The sequence below is a fragment of the Hemitrygon akajei genome, chromosome 11, assembly GCF_048418815.1.
Source record: "Hemitrygon akajei chromosome 11, sHemAka1.3, whole genome shotgun sequence".
In the NCBI taxonomy this organism is placed as follows: Eukaryota; Metazoa; Chordata; class Chondrichthyes; order Myliobatiformes; family Dasyatidae; genus Hemitrygon; species Hemitrygon akajei.
This window is the reverse complement of record NC_133134.1, coordinates 127992877-128018608: the sequence shown is the minus strand read 5'-3', so window position 1 is coordinate 128018608 and position 25732 is coordinate 127992877. Positions and strand designations below refer to the sequence as shown.

The 25732-nt window shown below is 41.2% G+C and overlaps 1 protein-coding gene across 1 annotated transcript in view; it reads right to left on the bottom strand.

Moving 5' to 3' along the window:
* atp9a (ATPase phospholipid transporting 9A) overlaps positions 1-25732 on the bottom strand; it is a 182950-nt gene that overhangs the window by 62666 nt on the left and 94552 nt on the right. Inside the window, exon 15 of the mRNA XM_073061648.1 lies at positions 11517-11678. Within this exon, the coding sequence (XP_072917749.1) occupies positions 11517-11678 (162 nt within the window). The remainder of the gene's footprint in view (positions 1-11516; positions 11679-25732) is intronic.

Here is a 25732-nt window from a genome sequence, read left to right as displayed (position 1 = left end):
CTTGAGAAGTAGGTATCTAACGGGGGAACAGAAGGTATCTAATGGGAGCGAAGAAGAAGGTTTGTGACATCAGGTTAGAGGCTACCCAGACGGACTATGAGGGATTGCGTCACATCTGAGAGTGGCCTCATCATGGCAGAAGAGGAGGCCGAGAACTGACATGTTGGAACGGGAATGGGGATAGGAATTAAAATGACTGGCCACAGGAAAATCCTCCTTTTTGCTGGTGGAACAAAGATGCTTGACAAAGCAATCCCCCAATTTATGTCGGACTGCACCAATATAGAGTTTAGAGGATCAACACCTTATAATCCAACTGGATAGCCTTCAACCTGATGGCAGGAACATCAATTTCTCCAATTTCCAGTAATTTTCCCCCTCCCCCTTACCTCTTCTCACCTGCCTATCACCTCACCCTGGTGCCCCTCCTCCTTCCATTTTGCCCATAGTCCACTCTCCTCTCCTAACAGTTTCCTTCTTTGCTGGCACTATATCATTTCCACCTATCACCTGTGCATAGATGGAGTTGAGTAGTGGGCTAACAGTGCGTCTTTAAGTTACACCACAGTTGGTTGTCAGTGAGGAGGAGATGTTATTTCCCATTCACACTGACTGTGGTCTCCTGATGAGGAAGTCAAGGATCCAGACGCAAAGGAAGGTATAGAGGCCCAGGTTTTGGAGCTTGTTGATTGGAACTGAGAGTATGATTGTGTTGTGCTACAGAAATGTCTAAACTCAGCCAGCCCCATCATGGGCATATCTCCCCAGCATCGAGGACACCTTCAAAAGGCAATGCCTCAGGAAGGCAGCATCCATCATTAAGGAGTCCCGTCCAGGATCCAGGATGTATCCTGGTCCCATTGCTACAATCAAAGAGGAGGTACAAGAACCTGAAGGAGTTTCAGGTTCAACATTTCAGGAATAGCTTCTTCCCTTTTGCCATCATATTTCTGAATGGACAATAAACTCATGAATACTACCTCATTACTTTTGCTCTCTTTTTGCAGTACTTAATTAATTTTATACATATTTTATTGTAATTATAGATTTTTTATTGTGGATTACAATGTACTGCTACCATAAAACAACAAATTTCGTGACATAACACAAAATGCTGGAGGAACTCAGTAGATCAGGCAGCATCTATGGAAGGGAATAAACAGTCGATGCTTTGAATGAAATACTTTCTTCAGGACAAGAAAGGATGAAGATACTGAAATAAAAAGGTGAGTGGAGGGGAAGGAGCATAGTTTGATAGTGCTCGGTGAAGCTAGATGTGTGGGAAAGGTAAAGGACTGGCAAAGAATTAATCTGATAGGAGAGGAGAGTGGATCATGGAAGAAAGGGAAGAGGGGCATCAGAGGAAGATGATCGGCAGGTGAAGAGAAGAGGCCAGAGTGGGAAATGAGGTGGGGGGGGGGGGGGGGATGAAATTACTAGAATTTGGAGAAATCTATGTTCACACCATCAGGTTGGTGGCCGTGTAGACAGAATACAGGATGTCGCTTCTCCACTGAGATTCACCTCATCGTGACAAAAGGGGAGGCCACAGACCAACATTTCAGAATGGAAACCAGGAGCATCAAAGACCCCTTGTCCTTCATCTCCATTCAGGATCTCGAACAGTCCTTCCAGAAGAGGCAACATTTTACCTATTTCCAATGCGGCCTCCTCTACATGTTAACTGGGGGACTGCTTTGCCAAATACCTCTGCTTCATCCACCAAAAGCAGAATTGCCCAGTGGTCAACCATTTTAATTCCAATCCTCATTTCTGTTCTGACATGTTGACCCATGACTTCCTCTTTTGCCACGATGAAGCTACCCTCAGGGTGAAGGAGCAATACCTCATGAAGTCTACATAGCCTCCAACTTGATGGCATGAACATGATTTCTCCTATTGGCATTCTTCTTCCCTTTTCCCTTCCCCTTCTCTCATCTTCTCTTCCCCACTTTGACCTTTTATCTCTTCTCTTCACCTGCCTATCACCTCCCCCAGTGCTCCTCCTTCTTCCCTTTCACCCATGTTCCACTCTCCTCTCCGGAAAGAGTCTTGGCCAAAAACGTCAACTATATATTGACTTCCATAGATGCTGCCTGACCTGCTAAGTTTCTCCAGCATTTTGAAAGTATTCTTCTGGATTTTCAGCAAAAACTATCATCCAAATATTTAAGAAAAACAAGGTAACATACCTTAATGACTACCACCCAGAGACTCTGACAATAACTAACGTGAAGTGCTATGAGAGGTTGGTCATGGTGTGTGTTTACTCCTACCTTCCAGGCAAACCTGACCCACTGCAATTCACCTACTGCTGAAACAGGTCTATAGCAAATGCCACCTCCAATCATCTCTAGAGCATCTGCACAGCAAGCATCTACAATGGATTATTGTTTATTGACTACAGCTCCACCTTCAAAATGGCAATTCCAAGTAGACTCATCTTCAAACACTCAACAACTTCCTTTGCAATTGGATCCTTGACTTCCTGATCTCTTGCACGACTATCATTGACACTGATGCCCCACAAAGCTGTCTCCTCAGCTCCATACTCTACTCTCTACACACTCACAACTGTGCGGCTAGATTCTGCTCTAACACCATCCAAGAGTTTGCAAATGATATCACCACCCTAGTGTGCCAATCTCAAGTAACGATGAGTTGGGAGTACAGGAAGGAGATAGGGAGTATAGTGACATGCATCATGACAATAATTTTTCCTTTTAGTGCCAGCAATACAAAAGTGATGGACACTGACTTCAGCGGGGTGGGGGAGGGGGAAGGAGCGTAGTTCACAGGCTCCTGTTTACACCAATGGGGCTGAGGTCATGAAGGTTGAGTGCTTCGAGTTCTTAGAAGTAACATTACCAATAACCTGTTGATTTCACAGTCAAGAAACCTCACAAACATCTGTACTTCCTGAAGAGGCTAAAGAAATCTGACAAATCCCCTTTGATGCTCACCAGTTTTTAAATCGATGCACCACAGAAAGCATCCTATGTGGTTGCATCATAGCTCAATCTGAGAATTGCTCTGCCAGGGACTGCAGAGTGTTGTAGACACAGCTCAGAAGTTCATGGAAACTAGTCTCCCCTCTATGGACTCTGTCTACACTTCTCACTGCCTTGGTAAAGCAGCCAGCATAATTCGTTCTTTTCAAATCTTTTTATTATTATTATTATTCAAAGATAACACAGGTACATCGAAGTAACAACACTTACAATGCCTCAAAAAAATTATCTTAAAGATTGAAAATGTTTGTGAATAATAAAAAATCCTACTAAGCAAGAAAAGTGAGAGAAAAAAAAACCCATTAGGGGTACAACCCCGGAGCCATGCATCATACAGAGAGCTTCTAAAAATAAACATCAAACCACCAACAAGAAAGAAAGATATATCAAAAAAAATGTACACTTAGATCATGGAGGAAATCTATCAGTTAACTGAAATGATAATAACGAGCAAATGAGTCTCATCTCTTCTCACAATCAAATAAAGGTTCAAAGGTTCAACTTCTAATTTTCTCCAAGCTAAGACACAGCATCACTTGAGAGAACCATTGTGACAAAGTAGGAGCTGATATATCCTTCCATTTCAACAAGATGGCCCTCCGAGCTATCAATGTAACAAACGCAATAACATGTTGGTCAGACACAGAAATACCAAGGATATTCTGAGGAATTATTCCAAAAAGCACAGTCAATTTATTAGGTTGTATATTGATTCTGAGTGCTTTAGAAATTTAATTTAATATTAGAACCTCTTGCTATTGCTCTTCATGAAGCCAAAAATATTCATGGGATTTTTGTGAATGAGACCATGCACAAGATCTCTCTTTACGCTGATGATTTATTGGTATATATATCTAACCCTGAAGAATCTATTCCTGCATTGCTAAAATTATTTGACAAATTTGGAGATTTTTCAGGATATAAAATGAATTTTAGTAAAAGTGAATTACTTTCTTTAAATGAATCTGTCTCTATATATGATAATATTCCTTTTAAAGTTACGGATTCTTTTAGATATTTAGGTGTCATAATTACCAAAAAATAAGGATCCTTATAAAACCAATTTTCCTCCTTTGTGGAGTACTCATGAAGTATTCATTTAGTAGATGGAGCCCACTTACATTTTCACTTGTTGGTCATATTCATGTAGTTAAAATGATGATTTTACCAGAATTTTTATATTTATTTCAGAATATTCCTGTTTTTTGACTAAGAAGTTTTTTGATTGGATTGATTCTATTATTCCATCTTTTATTCGAGATAATAAAAGAGCAAGAATTAGAAAATGTCATTTGCAGCCAGCATAATTAAAGACCCCAGCCACCCTAGATATTCTCTTCTCCTTTGCCCCATTGGGCAGAAGACACAAAAGCCTAAAAACACACATTACCAAGCTCAAGGACAGTTTCTATCCCACTGTTATCCTACTGAATGGTTCCCTAGTATAAGATAGATTCTTGGCCTCAGAATCTACCTTGTATTGTCTTGCACTTGATTGTCTATCTGCACAGAGTATCTTCTGTAACACTTTGTCATGAACTCTATTATTGATTTATCTTGTACTGTCTCAATGCACTTGTGTAATGATTTCATCTGTCTAAAGAGTAAGCAAGACCATAGTATGCAAGGCGCATGTGACAATAATAAACTAATATACCAATTTACTCATACATCATGATATAGATAGGTGCATGGTTCAGATCTCAGCCAGATTTGAAAAGTCAATTTTGAGAATGCTCAAAATATCCTGTGGTCTGCAGCCCTCGTTATCTCCATTCCATTCACTGGTGGATATCACAATTCTAGCCATCTGCTGTGAAGCTGTGCCAGCACCTCACACACAATTTGACAACCTCGAGAATCAGAACAAAACTAGCAAGTACTGCTCTTTTCTCAGTGGACAAATAATACGAGAACATCACTCAAAAATCTGTTGTAAGCTAGCTGATAGCTTTCTATCATGGTAATTGGGTAACAGATTGAAACCTTAATTGGAGCACTGCTCTGCAAAGATCATTAAAAAACACACACGAGTCCTCTGGGTAGGCACAGAAACCCTCATGAGCAGAGCTATCTCAGCTCTGATGCAAGGTATCACTTGCAGGACTATCGGATTTCTAAGTGCAGAAAATTCTTATCAATGTATGGAAGAGGTATCACGAACAAAGCGGATGAGTTCAGAGCATGGATCAGTACTTGGACTATGACGTTGTGGCCATTTCAGAGACTCGGATGGCTCAGGAGCAGGAACAGCTACTTAAGAGTGCCAGGCTTTATATGTTTCAGAAAGGACAGGGAGGGAGGCAAAAGAGGTGGGGGTGTGGCACTGCTGATCAGAGATAGTGTCATGACTGCAGAAAAGGAGGGATTATCTTCTGAGTCTCTGTGGGTGGAAGTTAGGAACAGGAAGGGGTCAATAACTCTACTGGGTGTTTTTTTATAGACCACCCAATAGTAACAGGGACATCGAGTACACAGGGAAACAGATTCTGGAAAGGTGTAATAATAATAATGTTGTTGTAGAGAGAGATTTTAATTTCCCCTATATTGATTGGCATCTTCCTAGAGTGAAGGGTTTAGATGAGGTGGAGTTTGTTAGGTGTGTTCAGGAAGGTTTCCTGACACAATATGTAGATAAGCCTACAAGAGGAGAGGCTGTACTTGATCTGGTATTGGGAAATGAACCTGGTCATGTTTCAGATCTCTCAGTGGGAGAGCATTTTGGAGATAGTGATCACAATTTTATCTCCTTTACCATAGCACTGGAGAGGGATAGGAACAGACAAGTTAGGAAAGTGTTTAATTGGAGTAAAGGGAATTATGAAGCTATCAGACAGGAACTTGGAAACATAAATTGGGAACAGACATTCTCAGGGGAATGTATGGCAGGAATGTGGCAAATGTTTAAAGGATATTTGCATGACGTTCTGCATAGGTACGTTCCAATGAGACGGGAAGGATGGTAGGGTACAGGAACCATGGTATACAAAGGCTGTTGAAAATCTAGTCAAGCAGAAAAGCTTATGAAAGGTTCAAAAAACAAGATAATGATAGAGATCTAGAAGATTATAAGGCACGCAGGAAGGAGCTTAAGAATGAAATTAGGAGAGCCAGAAGGGGCCATGAGAAGTCCTTGGCGTGCAGGATTAAGGAAAACCCGCAAGAGGATAAGATGAAAGAGAAGTGTGACAGTGGAAAAAGTGTGTATGGAACCGAAGGAGATAGTGGAGGTACTTAATGAATACTTTGCTTCAGTATTCACTACGGAAAAGGACCTTGGCGATTGTAGGGATGACTTACAGTGACTGAAAAGTTTAACCATATAGACATCAAGAAAAAGGATGTGCTGGAGCTTTTGGAAAGCATCAAGTTGGAGGATGAGAGATGACCTGATAGAGGTGTATAAAATGATGACAGCATTGATCATGTGGATAGTCAGAGGCTTTTTTCCAGGGCTGAAATGGCTAACATGATAGGGCACAGTTTTAAGGTGCTTGGAAGCAGGTACAGAGGGGATGTCAGGGGTAAGTTTTTTTAAGCAGAGTGGTGAGTGCATGGAATGAACTGCCGGTGATGGTGGTGGAGGTGGATACAATAGCGTCTTTTAAGAGGCTCCTGAACAGGTACATGGAGCTTAGAAAAACAGAGGGCTATGGGTAGCCCTAGGTAATTTCTAAAGTAAGTACATGTTCGGCACAGCATCTTGGGCCAAAGGACCTGTATTGTGCTGTAGGTTTTCTGTTTTTCTTTTTTTTTGTATGTTCTCTATCACTTTTCTATCTATCTATAGTTCAAGATATAGATTCAAGACTCTCTATCACAGTTCAAGAGCCAGATACCTAGCTTGGTCAGCTTTGTGCAGCCTTGTTGGGGTCAGTTGTTCCTCTTTATGTTATAGTTCAATGATTTGGATGATGGAATTGATGGCTTTGTGGCCAAGTTTGTGGATGATACGATGAAGGGTGGAGGGGAAGAAAGTGTTGTGGAAGCAGAGAGGGTACAGGAGGACTTAGACAGATTAAGAGAATGGCCAAAGAAGTGACAGATGGAATACAGTGTCAAGATCATGCACTTTGGTAGAAGAAATGAAAGGAAAGGCTTTTTTCTAAATAAAGGGAAAATTCAGAAATCTGAGTTACAAAGGGACTTGGGGGTCCTAATGCAGGATTCCCTATAGATATATTTGCAAGTTGAGTCACAGGTAAGGAAGGCAAATTCAGGGTTAGCATTTATTTTGAGAGGACTAGAATATAAAAACAAGGAAGGAGGTGAGGTAAAGAAGCCTGAAGACACAGACGGCGATTCAGGAACAGCGTCTTCCTCTCTGCCATCTGAATGAACCCATGAACACTACCACACTAATTTTTTAAAATTTCTGTTTTTGCACCACTATTTAATATACATATATCTTACTGCAAATAAGTTTTTTTCTATATTTATCATGTATTTCATTGTACTGCTGCAGCAAAATTAACAAATTTCACGAAATATGCCAGTGATATTAAAACTGATTCTGATGGAAGGTTGAGGCTTTAAAAGGCATTGGTGAGACCTCACTTGGAGCATCATGAGTGGTTTTGGATGTGCTGACATTGGAGAGGGTTCAAAGGAGGTTCACAAAAATTATTCTGGGACTGAAAGGTTTGTCATATGATGGCTCTGGGCATGTACTTACTGGAATTCAGGAGAATGAGGAGGGGGACCTCGTTGAAATTTATTGAATGTTATAAAGCCTCAATAGAGTGGATGTGGACAGGATAGTTCCTGTGGTGGGGTAGTCTAAGACTAGAAGACATAGCCTCAGAATAAAGGGATGCCTCTTTACAATGGAGATGAGGAGGCATTTCTTTAGCCAGAGAGTGATGAATCCATGGAATTCTTTGCCAGAGGGGGCTGTGGAGGCCAAGTCATTGGGTATATTTAAGGCAGAGGTTGATAGATTCTTGATTAGTCAGATCATGAAGGGTTACAGGGAGAAGGCAGGAGATTGGGGTTGAGAGGGAAAAGGATCAGCAATGATGAAATGGATCAAAAGGGCCGAATGGCCTTTTGGAAGAACAGTTCCATTTTCAAAGCACACAAAATGCTGAAGGAACTCAGCAGGTCAGGCTTCATCCATGGAATTGAACATTTCAGGCCAAGATGCTTCTTCAGGACTGGAAAGGAAAGGAAGGGGAAGAGGTCTAAATAAAAAGGTGGGGGAAGGGGAAGGAGGATAGATAGAAGGTGATAGGTGAAGCCAGACAAATGGGAAAGGTAAATGGCTGGAATCTAATAGGAGAGGAGAGTGGACCATAGGAGAAAAGGAAGGTGGAGGGGCACTTAGGCAGATGATAGGCATGTGAGAAGAGGCAAGATCCCAGAGTAGGGAAATAGAAAGGGGGGGGATTTTTTTTTAACCAGAAGGAAAAAAATCAATATTCATGTACTCAGATGGAATAAAAGGTGTTTCTCCACTCTGAGGGTGGCTTCATCTTGGAAGAACAGGAGGCCATGGACCAACATGTCATAATGGGAATGGGAATCAGAATTAAAATGTTTGGCCACTGGGAAGTTCCACCTTAGATGGATAGAGTGGAGGTGCTTAATGAAGCAATCCCTCAATTTATGACGGATCTCACCAACGTAGAGGAAGTGGCATCGGAAGCACCAGATATAATAAATGACCCCAAAAGATATACGGGTGAAGTGTTGCCTCACCTGGAAGGACTGCTTGGGGCTGTCAATGGAGGTGAGGGAGGAGGTGAATGGACAGGTGTAGCACTTTGGCTGCTTGCTGGGAGGGATGAATGGACACGGGAATCACAGAGGGAGCAATCCTTGTGGAAAGTGGAGTGGGGAGGTAAAGATGTGTTTGACAGTAGGATCTCTTTGGAGATGTCAGAAATTGCGGAGAATGAATTGCATGCAGAGGCTCATGGGGTGGTAGATAAGGAAAAGAGGAATATCACTGTGAAGTTGGCGGGAAGAAGTGGTGAGCACGGATATTCAGGAAATGGAGGTCATGCAGGTGAGGGCAGCATCAATGGTGGAGGAAGGGAAACTCTGTTCGGTGGAGGAGAACATCTTCAGCATCCTGGAAAGGAAAGCCTTATTCTGGAAACAGATGTAGTGGAGACAAAGGCACTGGAAAAAGGGCACAGAAATTTTACAAGGTGGGAAGAGGTATAGTCCAGATAACCATGGAAATACATAGGTTTATAAAAGATGTGGTCAACAGTTTGTCTGCAGAGATGTAGACAGAGAGATCAAGAAAGGGGAGGGAGGTATTGAAATGGGCCAAGTAACATTTAAGGGCAGGATAAAGGGGAAATCAATGTTCATCATGGGTGCATGAAGCAGCACCAATGCAGTAGTCAAATGTAGCGAAGGGAAGTGTTCTGGAGTACTACCACAGAAGGCTTGAAACATAGCCAATGAAAAGGCAGGTATAGCTGGGGCTCACATGGGTGCCCATAGCTACCCCATGAGCTTGGAGAAAGTGGGAGAAGCTGAAATTGTTTAGTGTGAAGACCAGTTCTGTCAGTCAGAGGAGGGATCTTTTGTTGAGAAATAAGTAGAGAGCTTTAAGGCCTTCTTGATGGGGGATAGAAATGTATAGGGACTGAACATCCATAGTGAAAATGAGGCAGTCAGAGCCAGGGAATTAAAAGTTAGTGAGGAGATAGAGAGCGTGAGAAATGTTGCAGATGTAGGTGGGAAGGGCCTGAATCAAGGGGGATAAAATGGAGTCAAGGTATGAGAACATGAGTTCAGTGGGGCAGGAGCAGGGAGAGACAATGGTCCCACCAGACAGTCAGGTTTGTGGATCTTGGGTAGGAGGTAGAAGCAAGCAGTCCTATTTTATTGCAGGAAAACAATCCATACACAGTAAGGTCCCACAGAGAGAAATGCAACAATCATCAGATTATACCAATTATTTATTTAATAAAAGCCCTTATAGATTCATTTACCACAATTGCATGATTTGAGTCATGATTTGATTTGAGTATATTTATGTCCATGGTTAAAATGATGCATATATTTATAATGTTGCTTACTTTGTTTGTAAATGTCAGGTACCAATTGGCCTAAAAATTAAATAATAGAGTTCAAGAATGGGTTGAAGACAGAATTTATTCAGTTTCGGTCAAAATGTAGTAAACTAAAAGCAGTTTATGTTTAGACTAATGTTCCAGAGATTAAATAGATTAATTTTAATGTATTTTACCACAAAGCAGTACAGGAAATGGCAGCTAAAGATATTAACATGTTCATATAAATGACAAATTTGCAAGTTTACTTTTGCTGCTAAAATGTCTTGCTGTGCACAAGTTGCAATATTGGTGTTCCTGGTTAAGGGAGGGGGAAATAAACTGCTGGGAATTCTCCATCAGCAGACTGGACTATGTTCAAATCTCAATGTAAGCTATAAATAGGATCATCAATATTGCAACACCTCCTGCACTCAAACAGCTCACTGACTTTTCAGCATGTGGGAATTTAACAAGAATATGCTAGAAATCAATTCTGTCAGCATCTATCAAGAGATAAACTGAGTCAATACTTCAGGTTACTGACCCTTCTTAAGGCCTGACATTTAATACTGTTTTTCTGTTCACATCAACAGCATTTCCATGGTTTCTATGTACTTTCAACACTAGCAATCTCCCAGCACTTTTTCATTTAAGTTAATAATGATACCTGGGTGAGATCAGTGAATCCAGTGGAATAAGTTGCCATTCCCCCATCAGGAAAGCCCCAACTAAAAAGATCCAGCCCTGAACTTCACTGAATGGCATGGGATAGTACTTCTCCCAGAGTTTCCCAAACTCCAAAGACACTTCCCTCCCAAAAGTTCTCCAGACTATTGCAATGCTTATGTATTCTGTCAGAAGTTCCCTCCAAGCCCAAACACCTCCATTTCACATCAATAACCCTTCAAAGACAGTTCCGTACTGAGAATCGTCTCCATACATGCCTGTTTGGAATCAGTTGTTCAGAGGTCAATGCTGATTGATAGGCATCATTAAGGGAATAAATCGCCACCCACTTTATCAATCACCAGTGGGTAAACAAAAACCAGGAGGCACCAGTGAGAGGAATAGAAGCAACCAAAAGAAATGGAGAAGACAGTGTGGAGAACAAGGCTTGGGGTGATTGTAGAGTGAGTGGAGGCAACAGAATTACCTTACTTCAAACCAAGCTAATGTTCCTGGCTTAGACACTGCTGCAGTGTCAGGAAAATCATCTGGAATAAATAATACTGGCCAAGCTCTCATGCTAACCAAAAGCCTAATCACTCATCACCACTTTGGGAACCAGGCCATAATACATCCCCAGTAACTGCTCCACCACTCCAAATTTATATCATTATCGATAGTCACCTTTCATCATTTTGACACACTGATTAGGCTTCTGTGGAATGTGGTTCCAACATGACCTTCAAGGATAATGGAGAAAGCAAAATTTATGGATAAGGGAGGAAGATTTGGATCACATTAGGTAATACATTTCAAAACTTACTTTGACAATGATTCCCATTCGTTTGCTCTCATAGGTAAATGGGAACACCTGCAGGATAGTGAAGTTCAGAATCTGTCCTCCTGGTGTCCTCAGCTGCATGGAAGATTGGTCCCTGCCAACAAGAGTCAAGCCCACACACTCTGTCCACTGCACGAGAGACACCTGGAGTGCAAAAGGAGGAAAAACATCAGCTGTCATGCCAGAGTCGAAGTTCAAACCTCACTCAACTGTAGAGCTGCAGTGAAAGAGACAACTTATTGTTAAATTGAAGAAAACCTAAATCAACTGCCAGGAGCAAGGCAACACAACAAGCAGACCTTGTAACGCAGCAGGACTTTGACAAAACAAAAAAAAAATCAACAATCAAGTTCAAATTAATCAAATGACAATATCCTACAAACTTAAAGTGTCAACTGCACTAAAAAAAAAGATGACTATATCAATACTTTCTTTACAGCACTTCAGAAAACTGGTGCTTCAATTTTCATATCAGTTATTAACTGGCAGAGGGCAGAAATTGTCAAACAGCCTCCAATGACAGCCTGCAACTCCTCCTGGACCACGCCTCGACCATGTTCCGACTTGGTTTCGCACCCGAATGCCTCAACTCTTGGGTCAGCCTCGCCTTTGCTTGCGGTGATAGTTTGCCACAATTTTCCATGTAAAATATTACTAAGAAGTATTTAGTTGAATTTCTTGATTTGAAACAGTAAGCTGTCACCTGTGTTCAGTGGCACCATCTTAAACCGGAAATACATTACTGAAATTTAATTGACTCTGTCTAGTAACATGTATAGCAATAAGCTGTGTGGGCTATGATTGTCCATGTCAGCTTTTGCTGTTCAAAGTCAAACTCATTCATCTGCCCACATTACTTTCAGTGACTGATGACTTTTTCCAATACAGACATGCAGCACTAATACAGCATTGTGTCGCCATACAGTTTTCTACTGGAAATACAGGTAGAAGTTTGGGGAAGATGGAAAATGTGAGTGTATTGAAAAGGGAGTTTTAAAATGGGTGAATCTTCTGCTTGATACAGTGATCTCAGTGGATGAGACAGACCTTAGACAAGATGGACATCAGCTCAATTATAGCGTACTTCTGGGACTGCATTGGGAGTTTCCAAAATTACGTCAGTTGAGAATCCGATAGAAATTCACTCCAAAGCGTGTCCCATAATCATTGTCAATATGTCAGCAAAAGGAATGACTAGCTGTAAAATCTAGAAAAGCAGTCGTTGGCATCAGCTGGCTAGGGAATTATTCCCACCTGACAAACATGCAAGATTAATTTAAGCAAATTTCCAATCCCATTTAAGGCTAGGTGGCAAATGGTGGCAAATTTACCCTCCAATGGCAGGATTCAGGATTTTCAGGATTCTGACCAATGGCAGAATTAATCCACTGTAGCGGTGTGCTACACGCAGCGCTAAAATAACGACACGTGCTAGTAAGTGGGTTGCCACACCACTGTCTTTACCATCCTTATCTACAGGGCATACGCTTTAGTTCAATTTCTTTTGAATGAGCAAATGATCTGTAATAAATGACTTATGCATGCTTCAAGTTGCTGGTGTCCACTTCTGGCAGAAGTCACACCCGTTGAGAAACTGGACACACTGCATAGTGCCTCACTTAAAAGCAGAAATCACACCTTCTCATTACTTTATGCAGATGATCGAGTCATCAACATGTCTGGCATTCAAAAAGTAATCATGTTGGATCAAACAGTTGCAACCTACGACATGCCTTTTCAGTTCTCAGTAAAATGAGGAATACATCATGTTAGATATATTAAACCTGATGGCCTACTCCTGATCCTACTTTCTTGTATTTTCTCTCAATACCATACATGCCCAAACTCTCCCCATTCTTTCTAATGCTGTAGATTGATTAAGTTGGATTGACTGAGGATACAGAAATATTAGATTCATGTATTGTGGCATGTTTGCACAAAGTTAATTAGTAATTTATATATTTACCATTAATATAGTTTTTCAAAGTGAAAGTAGTGTTACATATAATGTACATACACCCACAATATTTAGTTTATGCACTTTATCTATGAATCTATTCATTTGGAGATTTAATTCCTATCTTCCTAAGTTATTGTGTGTTATGTGTTCTACTGTGCTTTACACCCTGCTCTGGAGAAACGTAGTCTTGATCGGTGGTATACATGCATATAGTTAAATAACAACAAACCTGACTTGACTTGATTAGAACTGTATCCCATAGGGTAAGATTGCTCATACATTGGCATATTATTGTCAGATGTACCAAAATACAGTAAAAAGGTTGTTTTGCATATTGTTCATACAGATCACATCATACATGGCAATCAGATCATTATGTTGTGCAAACAGTAACAATGCAGAATAAAATGCAAAAGCTACAGGGAAAGTGTAGTACAGATCAGAAGTACTAGATGATAACAGGCATACAGTTTGCTGCTTTCATGAAAGTAATACAGGAACATTTAGAACCAAAATTGTTATTGATTGCAGAATGCTATAGGGGTTCTAAGTGGAATCAAAAAGAAAGGGAGTCCATTTGAACTTACATGGCTGAATTGAAGTTGTCTGAGCATTGCCAGACGTGGCTTAATGATGCACTAAGAGATCATTTAGTTTGCGGAATCTTACAAGAAAGCAATCACAAACAGCTCCTAACTGAAACACAACATACAGTTGAAATACTGTATGTATCAATGGAAGCAGCAGACCAAGATGCAATTGAGTTGCAGCCAGGAATGAAAGTGAGTGTGAACCAAATTGCAATGTCTAAACAGAAACTGGCCTGACAAAACAAGTCATGTTATCATTGTGTCAGTGGCTCACAAACACCAGACCAATTCAGATTTGAAGTTGAAAATGGCAAAAAATGCAACGAAGTAGCACACATGCAGAGAACACGTCGGGCAAAAAAAAGGAAAAGGACTGCACGGGGAAGAGAAAATTAACAAGCGACAAGCAATATGGTTTACACCAGAAGTAAATGGCAAAATAAGTAAAATGGAATTTGACACTGGCTCGACTGTGTCAGTCACTCCACTAAATTAGATTGAACAGCATTTCAAAGATACTGAACGGAAGTCTGCAGATATCGACTTAAGAACTAGTACTGAAGAAAAGATAACCCCTGTGGGAATGACATGTGTAATAATGAAATACAATAACAAACCACATTGGGCTTGTATGTGGTAAAAACAGGAGGGCCAGCATCGTGGGGGTGTGAGTAGCTGAGACAACAACAACTTGATTGGAGTTCCATCCACCATTTGTATCCCACATCCCCTAAAATAGAGTTAACTGAAAGAGAATTAGAAAGGGTACAAGATGATGCCACAGCAGTGCTCCAGGGTGGCACTGGAAAACTCAAACACATCACGGGTAAAATAATGCTCAATAAAAATGCCACACCTAAGTTTTGCAAGGCCCTTCTGGTTCCTTATACTATCCATGATAAAATGAGCTAGATTGCATGGAAGCTGAAGGAGTTCTTTCCAAGGTCAAGTGAAGTCCATGGGCAACACTATTAGTCCCAGTAGCCAAGAAGAATGGGCCTTGTCAGGATCTGTGCTGATTTTAAGTTCATCATCAACTCAGTATTGAAAGTAGCTCAAGTGCTCTGCACAGGATAGAAAATATCTTTGTGGAGGGAAACACTTCAGCAAAGTGGACATAGCTGAGGCCTACCTACAGATGGAGATGGAAGAAGAGTCCAAAATACTTCTCACCATAAATACTCAAGAAGGGTTTTATTGCAATAATAGGCTTACTTTTTGCAGTAGCATCTGCACCTGCACTCTGGCAGAAAGCTATAGACAAGATGCTGCAAGCTGACCAGGCACTTAGTCTTATCTGGATGACATCACTGTTACTGATATGTATGACAAAGAACATCTCCAAAATCTCAAGACAATGTTAAAAAGATTAGAACATTATGAATTCAGAGCATGACACATGCAACAAATGTCAACTCTTTAAACCAAGCATCACTTACTGTGGTCACACCATTGACACAGAGGGACTACACAAGTGTGCTGAGAAAAGATGCCCCAAGCCCAAAGGATGTGCCACAGTTGTGTTTTTTTTTTTGGATTTATCAATTACAACAGATTCCTGCCAAACCTGCCTACTGTGCTCCACTACTTGAACTCATTACTCATACCTCCAGAAGAAATTGCAACAGAAAAAGCAGTGAGATGTAGCTTTCAAAAGGTAAAGGAAATGGTGACATCAGATACTGTACACACATGTTATGATCCATATTGAAAGTAAATGTCCCATATTCTTTGTATCACATTCCTTTACCACTGCAGAGAAAAAATATGCACACATTGATAGAGGGTTTGAGTCTGGTTTGGGGTGTAAAACATTTCAACCAGTACTTGCATGGAAGAGAGTTTACCCTCATTACTGATCATCAACCACTAATATTCATTTTCAATCTATAGAAATGTGTTCCACTAACAGCAGCACAAATGCAGAGATGGGCTGTGCTTCTAAGTGGACACAATTACAATTAATCATGGAAGTACTGACGGATTGCACCATTTACTTCTGGAAAAGGAAATACCTGAAAAACTTACATAAGAAAACACTCAACCTGATGTGTTCTCCCAAAGGCAAATCGAAAGTCTCCCTATTATGGCAGAGATAATCCAAAGGAAAACCAGAAAAGACCCCAGGCTGTTTCAAATCTACATGGCAGAATCCCTAGTTCTTCCATTTTTACCAGTGCTGAGATGAACTTGCCTTTGATGGGGATTGCCTTCTGTGGGGATTGAGAGTTGTTGTACCATCCAAGCTGAGAGCTACATGCTGGTCATCTAGGTGTGGTCAAAGTGAAAGCTTTGACTGGTGACCTGGGATAGATCAGCAGATCAAGCAGGTTGCTATACACTGAGATGCCAAGATGCCAACACCAGAGTTCTCCATACCTGGGAATAACCTGCATTCCCCTGGCAGAAGATACATGTGGATTTTGCAGGACCATTCATGGGCACAAATTTCTTGATAGTAGTGGATGCAGCTACAAAGTGGCCAGGAGTGTTCACAATAGCCTCCACTACAGTCTTGCAGACTGATGTGTTGAGAAGTGTCTTCTCAAGGACTAGCACAGACAGACAGACAGACAGACATACTTTATTGATCCCGAGGGAAATTGGGTTTCGTTACAGTCGCACCAACCAAGAATAGTGTAGAAATATAGCAATATAAAACCATAAATAATTGAATAACAATAGGTAAATTATGCAAAGTGGAAGTAAGTCCAGAACCAGCCTATTGGCTCAGGGTGTCTGACACTCTGAGGGAGGAATTGTAAAGTTTGATGGCCACAGGCAGGAATGACTTCCTATGACGCTCAGTGTTGCATCTTGGTGGAATGAGTCTCTGGCTGAATATACTCCTGTGCCTAACCATTAAATTATGGAGTGGATGGGAGACATTGTCCAAGATGACATGCAACTTGGACAGCATCCTCTTTTCAGACACCACTGTCAGAGAGTCCAGTTCCACCCCCACGACATCACTGGCCTTACGAATGAGTTTGTTGATTCATCACTGGCCTTATTCATGAGTTTGTTGATTCCAGAACACTTAGTCAGTGACATTGTACCACAGAACAGTTACAGAACAGTTTCAATCATTCCTGAAAATGAATAAGTTCTATTACATCTGCATCGTATCACTCAGCTATAAGTGGCTTGGCACAAAGGTTTGTTCAGTCTAAAGAATGCACTGCAAGCAATGTCAGCAGAAAACACTGTACTGATAATCACCCATTTCCTCATTGCATATAAGAGTTTGAAGCGATTTGGTATGTCAACAAATACACTCAAAAACTTCTATAGATGTACCATGGAGAACATTGTGACAGGCTACATCACTGTCTGGTATGGAGGAGCTACTGTACAGGACTGAAAGAAGCTGCAGAGGGTCATAAATTTAATTGGCACCATCTTGGGTACTAACCTACAAAGTACCCAGGACACCTTTGAGGAGTGGTGTCTCAGAAAGGCAGCATCCATTATTAAGGATCTCCAGCACCTAGGACATGCCCTTTTCTTACTGTTACCATCAGGTAGGTTGACAGAAGCCTGAAGACACACACTCAGCAATTCAGGAACAGCTTCTTCCCCTCTGCTATCCAATTTCTAAATGGACATTGAACCCGTGAACACTACATCACTTTTTGAATATATATTATTTCTGTCTTTGTACGATTTTCAATCTATTCAATATATGTATATGATAATTGATTTATATATTTTTTTCTTTTTTCCTTCTATAATATGTATTGCATTGAACTGCTGCTGCTAAGTTAACAAATTTCATGACATATGCCGGTGATAATAAACCTGATTCTGTGCAGTGTACTTCACAAACGACTATGCTGTTCCTAAGTCATCCCTTGCGCTCATGCTTTCATCTCCTCAAACCCATTTTCAGAAGAAGTATGCAGGACAAACAGCTGAGGCAAATTGAAGACTCCTCTAAAAAGAGTTCAATGCTTCATCTCTGAACAAGCAGTGCTGGTGAAGAACTACAGAAGTGATCAAAATTGGTTACTCAGAAAGATTAAGGACAGAACTGGACCCCGCTCCTACATGGTGGAGATTACGTTTGATATCAACTGGAGGTGATACATCGATCAGTTGAGGAGAGCAGCGTCAGTTGTTAGAGAATAAAGATGGCCTGACCTGTCAAACCACATCCTGTAGTCCCAGAGTCAACTCCTACAACCACCACAGAGGAAACCCCAGAACCTGAGATTGTTTCACAGCCACAAGTCTCACCTGCCAAGCAGAGAGTTCCCCCTGTCAGGAGAGATGTTATCATACAAGAGTAAGAAATCCTCCACAGCGAATAAATCTTTAAGCCTGATTGGGACAATTTAAAATTTTCTATGCTTAAGATATCTATATAGTAGTTGTATTATACAGTGAAATGTGCATGTGTATAAACTGAGATGCATTTTATACGGAGTTGGAGTTTAAAGCTAAGTAGGGAAGGGTATGTGTTATTTAATATTTCAGTAATTTTGTAAATATATTGTTTGACTAACCATTCTTTGTTTTGTTTAAATAATTCATTACAGGTTATATGTAAAAATACACAAATGGCAAATTTCATTACATCTCCACATCATAGGTGTGTGCCTCACTAAAGTAAAAAACGAGCTGTTATGATCCCAGCCCCCTCCTTCCTGAGAATCGCAAGATCCCTATTAATTCAGGTCTTGGACCCAGGAAATGAGAGAGAGACAACGCAATGGATTTTGATCATTGTTTCTTGGAGACACCTGTGTGGATTGCGACTCTATGCTACGTGCCAGCGATCAGGATTACGTACACACCCTCGGGCAATGTGGGGTGGGGATTGTATCACCCCACCTTGATTGACATCTACAACTCTGCAAGTCAAGATAAAAAGGGGACTGCAGGAGGCAGTCCCCTAGAGACGCACCAGAAGGAGACACCATCGCTCATCGCTCCCGTGATGACGGGAAGCTATTCGGAAGCCACGTGTGGTTCGTTTCCCCTAGCCTGGGGAGCGAGTGGCTGATAACACCGAAAAGGACGTCGAACTGACAACGGGGAACCCACGTTCCCGATTCAACGATTTGAGTCCAAAAGACTGGCAAGTTTATTTTCTCACCAAAAATTCTCTCTCTCTCCAACACGTGAAACCCAGCGGTCCCCAAAAGGCTAAAAGCCTGCATGAACTCCAGAGACTTTGATATTTCCATCGGACAGTATTTTTACCCCTAGACAAACGATAGAGCTACTTCTTATTGTTGATTATTACTATACCCGCGCTTTAGATTGAGTATGACGACGTATATTATCTGAATGTTTGTATTAACCTTACTTTTGTGCCCCTTTATAAATAAAAACATTTAAAAATAGTACCATCAGACTTCAGCGGACCTCTCTATCTTTGCTGGTAAATGACCCAGTTATGGGGTTCATAACAGAGCATACTCGAGTTATTTCCGTGATTTTCTTGAATGAATGAATTGACTTCATTACATACATCCTTCAAATAAATGAATAATAGAAATATTTACATTACGTCTCCATTCAAATGTGCAATGTGCAATTATAGTAATTTATAATCTTTTGATTAGTTTTATGTTTTGGAGTTACAGAACATAACACAGATTTTATTAAGACAGATTTTATTTTTGATGAGCCTGTCTGCTGCTCAGTAGAAGTCATATTCCAAATAAAACCTGACATTTGTCAAATGGAACAATCTCCAGCCTCCAGCTGACACTCATCAACCACAAAATGACAAATCCAGAACTACATCAAATGAATTGTAACATTTCGACTTTATAACTAAGTAAATATTTATTACAACGGACATAAATTTCAGCTCTCCATAGTTTGATGTGACCTCTGAGGGGCTCTCTCTCAATGAAAACCAGCAGTGCTACATTGGATGAAGTCACCATTGTAGCACACTGGGCCTTTCATGATGTTCCAGGTCATTTAATCATTTGCAGCTGTGTGAAGTAATAAACAGCTCACCTATGTAAAACACTGAACAACTGAGCTGTAATAGGAAAGCTGAAAGCATGTTGTTCAATTCTTCTCTGCACACAAATCATCACCTGGTGAAAAGAGTTCTAATTATTTCTAAATAACAACATGTAGTAACTAGGTTCTTTAAGATGGATCTTTTTGCCTCTCACTTTTTTCACAAAAGCTCTCCTCTGAATCAAAGCAGAGTGCACATCAGATCACATAACCCAAAATCCAGCAAACACAATCGCTTCAAAAGATTAGCAGAAAAGAGGATTAAATTAAAATTATTAAAAAGTTATTTTTGATATTCACTTCAGTTTCATCTTTACATTCAAAATAAATGCATAAAGGAAGTAATCTACTCCTGAGCTCTTCAATACTAGTTGTTTAAGAAGCTGAAGCAATGAACTATCCTGCTGGTGAATGTACAGTCTCTGGAAAATAAAATTGAAGTTTGCAGTTTGCAGCACAGAAACATGGCAAACCCCTGCCATCTGGGACACAGCACTGCAGCCCAATGGCTTCATACACCGTAACGACAGGTCAGCTCAGTCTTTTAAAGGGAGAGAAGGACTTTGTATGCTTCATGTTTATCTCATTGTGGTACAGAATCATGATGGTTCTGTCTCAGTCACGCTCACCCGACCTGCTATATCTAGTGGTCAAGTGTCGTCCATTTAATCTGCCGAGGGAATTTTCTGCCACCATCCTGGCAGTGGTGTACATTCCACCTCAGCCCAACATCAGGCAGACACTGGAGAAGCCGAGCACAGAGGTCAGCAGTCAAAACAGTGCATCCTGATGCCTTCCTTATCATTGCAGGGGATTTCAATCACGTCAGGCTAAAGGAGTCTCTGAACAACCACCACCAACATATCACCCGTGGAACCAGCCCACTTCACCACTGCTATACCACCACCAGGAATCCTTACTCTGCCATCCCATGCTCACACTTTGGAAAGTCCAATCAATAGGCACTACTTGGCCCTTTGTATAGGCAGAGACCCCAAAGACTGCAGCACCAGTGGTGAGGGCCAACAAGGTATAATCAAGAGAGCAGAGAAATCTTATGTTGGTGAGCTGGACAATATTCAGGGATTCAACTTTGAATCTGAATGAATACGACAGTTGTCACCGACTTCATCAAGACCTGTGTGGATGAGTGTGTGCTGTCGAGAACATACCAGACATATTTCAAACCAAAGCCATGGGTGAACCAGGAGATTCATAGTCTGCTGAGAGCTAGATCTGTGGCATTCAAGACCAGTGATTCAGATCAATGCAAGATGTCCTGGTAGATCTATGGAAGACTATATTACAAGTAAAAAAACAATGCAAATTGAAATTAGAGAAGTAATCGAATGCACGTCAGCTCTGGAAGGGTTGCAGGCCATTACTTCCAACCAGGTAAAACCTAACATCATGAATAGCAGTGATGCATCACTCCTAGTTGAACTCAAGACTTCACACGCTTTGAAATAGAGAATAAAACTACACCTGTGCGAATCCCTGCAGCATCTGGTGAACTTGTAATTTCTGCCTTGGAGGCCGACGTTGGAACATCTTTCAAACGAAAGTGAACCCTCGCAAGGTGTTAGGCCCTGATGTTATTCTTTGTATGGTACCAAAAACCTGTGCTAACCAACTGGTAGGAGTGCTCAAGAAAATCTTCAATTTCCCACTGCTGCAGTCGGAGGTTCCCACTTGCTTTAAAAGGGCGACGATCATACCAGTGTCCAATGAGAGCAGGGTGAGCTTCCTGAATGACCATCACCCAGTTACTCCACAGTGATGAAGTGCTTTGAGGTTGGTCATGGCTAGAATCAACTCCTGCCTAAGCAAGGGTCTGGACCTGCTGCAATTTGCCTATCGCCACAGTAGGTCTATTGCAGATGCAATCTCAATGGCTCTCCACTTGGCCTTGGATCACGTGGGCAATAGCAATACCTACTTCGTGCTGCCGTTTATTTATCACAGCTCAGCATTCAGCAGTATCCCACCCTCAGTACTAATTAATAAGCTCCAAAACCTGAGCCTCTGCGCCTCCCTCCGCAAAAGGATTCTTGACTTCCTCACAGGTAGACCAGTCAGTGTGGATCAGAAATAACATCTCCTCCTTGCTGGTGCTCCTCAAGGATGCATACTTAGCCCACTGTTTGTTCGTTTGTGTTCGTTCTCTCTCTCTCTATAGATATAGATAGATAGATATATACACACACACCATGATGTGTGGCTAGACACAGATCAAACACCACCTATAAATTTGCTGATAACAACTACTGTTGACAGATTTTCTGATGGTGATAATGAGATGTACAGGAGTGTGATAGAGCAGCTGGTTGAGTGCTGTCACAACAACAAGCTTGCATGCAATGTCGGTAAGACCAAGCAATTGATTATGGACTTCAGGAAGGGGAAGTCGAGGGAACACACACACCAGTCCTCACTGAGGAACCAGCAGTGGAAAGGGTGAACAGTTTCAAGCTTCTGAATGTCAATATCTCTGAAGATCTATCCTGGGCCCAACATATGGCTCCAACTACAAATTTCTGAAGATGTATTATGGAGCGCATTCTAACTGATTGTGTCACTGTCTGATACAGAGGGGCCACTGCAAAGGATGGGAAAAAGCTGTAGAAAGTTGCAAATTCGGCCAGCTCCATCATCGGCATTAGCCTCCCCAGCATTGAGAACATCTTCAAAAGGTGATGCCTCAAAAAGGCAGCATGTGTCCAAAGAACCACCATCTCCCAGGACATGCCCTCTTTTCATTGCTATGATAATGCAGGTGGTACAGGAACCTAAAGACACACACTTAACATTTTAGGAATAACTTCTTTCCCACCACTATCAGAATTCTGAATGGACAATTCTTTTGCTCTCTTTTTGCACCGCTTAATTATATATACAGAACTGTACAAAAGTCGTAGGCACATACTGTATATACTGCTCAGATGCCTGCTGTTGTGTGAATGAAGTCACCGGAGAAAATTACTGGTAAGATACAAAGCAGCTTCTTTATTTGACAAAACAAAGTACAGCAAATATCATATGGAGATATTTTTTGGTCAAAAGATCTTGCTGGCCAATGTGAGGCTTGATACTTTATGTGCCAAACATCAAAGGACAAATTGATATTTTCAATGAATGGGCAATGTTTTCTTTGAGACTGCACACAACCTTCACACCTCCCTATTTGCATTCACACCACTGATATCCAAATGAGTTTTAGGCTACATCCACACTACACCGGATAAATCTGTAACCGAAGCTTTTCTCTTCGTTTTTACCCTCCGTCCACACTAAAACAGCATTTTTGTCTCCTGAAACCGAAGCTTTTCAAAAATGCTTTCCAAGGTGGATATTTTTGAAAACGCTGCTCGGGCAGATCAGTGTGGACGGGGTAACCGGAGACTTTTGAAAACGCTATCAGACGGCAGCGCGCTATTTCATTGTTTTCTTGAATGCAACCTAACAATTTCAGTACAGAAGGCAACGAGACTGAAGCCAGAAGAGTTGGAAATGTACTCACCAAATGCCTTGACCCATAACTTACTGAATAAATAAGTATACTGTACTCACTTTGCCCTGTTTTCTGTCCTTGCTCGTAGGTGGTTTACCTATTTATGCAAGTACTTCTCTGACAATAGATGTGTAACAGCCTAATGTAACATTGTATGGAAATACAAGAAAATACTGATGCAGACATGTTTTATACATTTAACAAGGTGCTTTATTAATGCAACAGAGTTAGTCAGTTTTTCAATGTTCATCGTCAGCCGGGTCAATCTGTCCGTGAACTCTGTCCTGTCGGTTGCCGCCGCCTGCTCCAGTATTTGTTTTTTTTTTAGTTTTAAGTTCTCTTGTTCAAGAGCCAACAGCTGTCCGTCATTTTAAGTTTTTCTAGTCTGTAACTACACAAATGCGCACTTTTACAGCGAGATTCAACACCAAACATGTCGCTTGTTTTCGGTAGATGTGTCCTGCGCATGCGCAGGAGGAAGAGATTCACCAAAGTCTCCGTTTCAGTGTGAATAGAGATATTTTCAATAACGTGTAGTGTGGACGCCTATCGTTTTTACGTGAAACCGGTGTTTTCAAAATTATCCGGTCTAGTGCGGATGTAGCCTTAATGAGCATTGCCTGGTCTGGGTTTCACAGCTTTCAGGAACTCATTGTTCAAAGCTACACTCCAAATTAAAAACACAATACATTTTCAGATGTGAAGACTGGCAGCCAAAGTCAGTTGCTAAATGTCTATGTCCTAAACCCCAAAATCACTCAATAGTTCCTCCTCTTGGCCTTCCCAAACAAAAATAAATTTGTACCATGAAATGCCAACCTAAAGGAGGATCTACTCAAATAGGTCAGCAACAAAACACCTGACTCAGAATTCCCCCTTCCAATTACATTGTGTGCATCTACATCTATCTTATCATCCCCAGTCACTACCTACAAAATGTTAAGCAGAGAGATTGTTCCAGAAATTTGAACAACAGTCTTTAGAAATATGGCTTCGATTGTACACCTACTGGCTCTTCCCCTGCTAGCCTCTTGCAGCTTAATTACATTCGTCATCTCTCAGTATCTCCAAAACACTGGCTATCACCCCTAAACAACCTAGTTCATCTTTAGCAGGTCATCTGCATATTGTAAACATATTGTACGGCGTTAAATTGAGCTTTTCCAAAGCCTGCATGATGACCTTATGAAAAGTGGCTGGACTATTGTGGAATCCCCGGAGGAGTCTGGTCAGTGTATACTGCTGCCCACCCAGGGTGAAGGCAAATAGTTCTTGGGACCCAGGTCCTAGAGGGAGCCCCCAAAGTCCATCAGCAATATCCAGTACTGAAAAAAGCTTTATGTTCTGGAAACCGGCCATTCAGGGCTTGCACCAATGGAATGCAATCTCGGCTTGGTCTTATTAAGTGCGGTATACAGTCGGCCCTCCTTATCCGTGGGGGATTGATTCCGAGACCCGCTGCGGATACCAAAAAACGCAGATGTTCAAGTCCCTTATTTAACCTGAATCAATACAGTGGTCTTTAGGACCCAGCGGAACCCTGGACTTTATTTAACATGTTCAGTGCAGTGGACATTAGGACCCGGCGTAGCTCTCAATCCACGGTGTTTCTGTTCACGAAAATAATCACGATCATGATTGAAAATAAGGTGGAAGTAATAAAATGATCGGAAAGAGGTGAAACGCCATCGGTCATTGGAAAAGCGTTAGGCTACAGTTGGTCAACAATCAGAACAATTTTAATGGAGCATGTGAAAGGCCCTGCCCTGATGAAAGCTATAATTATTACTAAGCAACACAGTGCTTTAATTATTGAAATACCTATGTTTCTTAAGTGTTTTATATGCATAGAAAGGTAAAATATGTACTATATACTAAGAAAAATGTTTGACTGTCACTAAATAATACTGGATGTACCTGTTCTGACCTCAAATCCGACTTAAAGACAGACTCATGAATGGAACTCATTCATAACCCGGGGACTGCCTGTACTTTTAAGTCATTTCTAGATTACTTATACTTATTCTAGATTACTTGGGATTTTGCAAATAGGAAACCACTTGGGTAATTTATACTGATGGGATTATAATTCAAATAACCCACAGCTTCAGAAGCAGGAGAGCAGTATTAGTGAGGATTCCCATTGCAT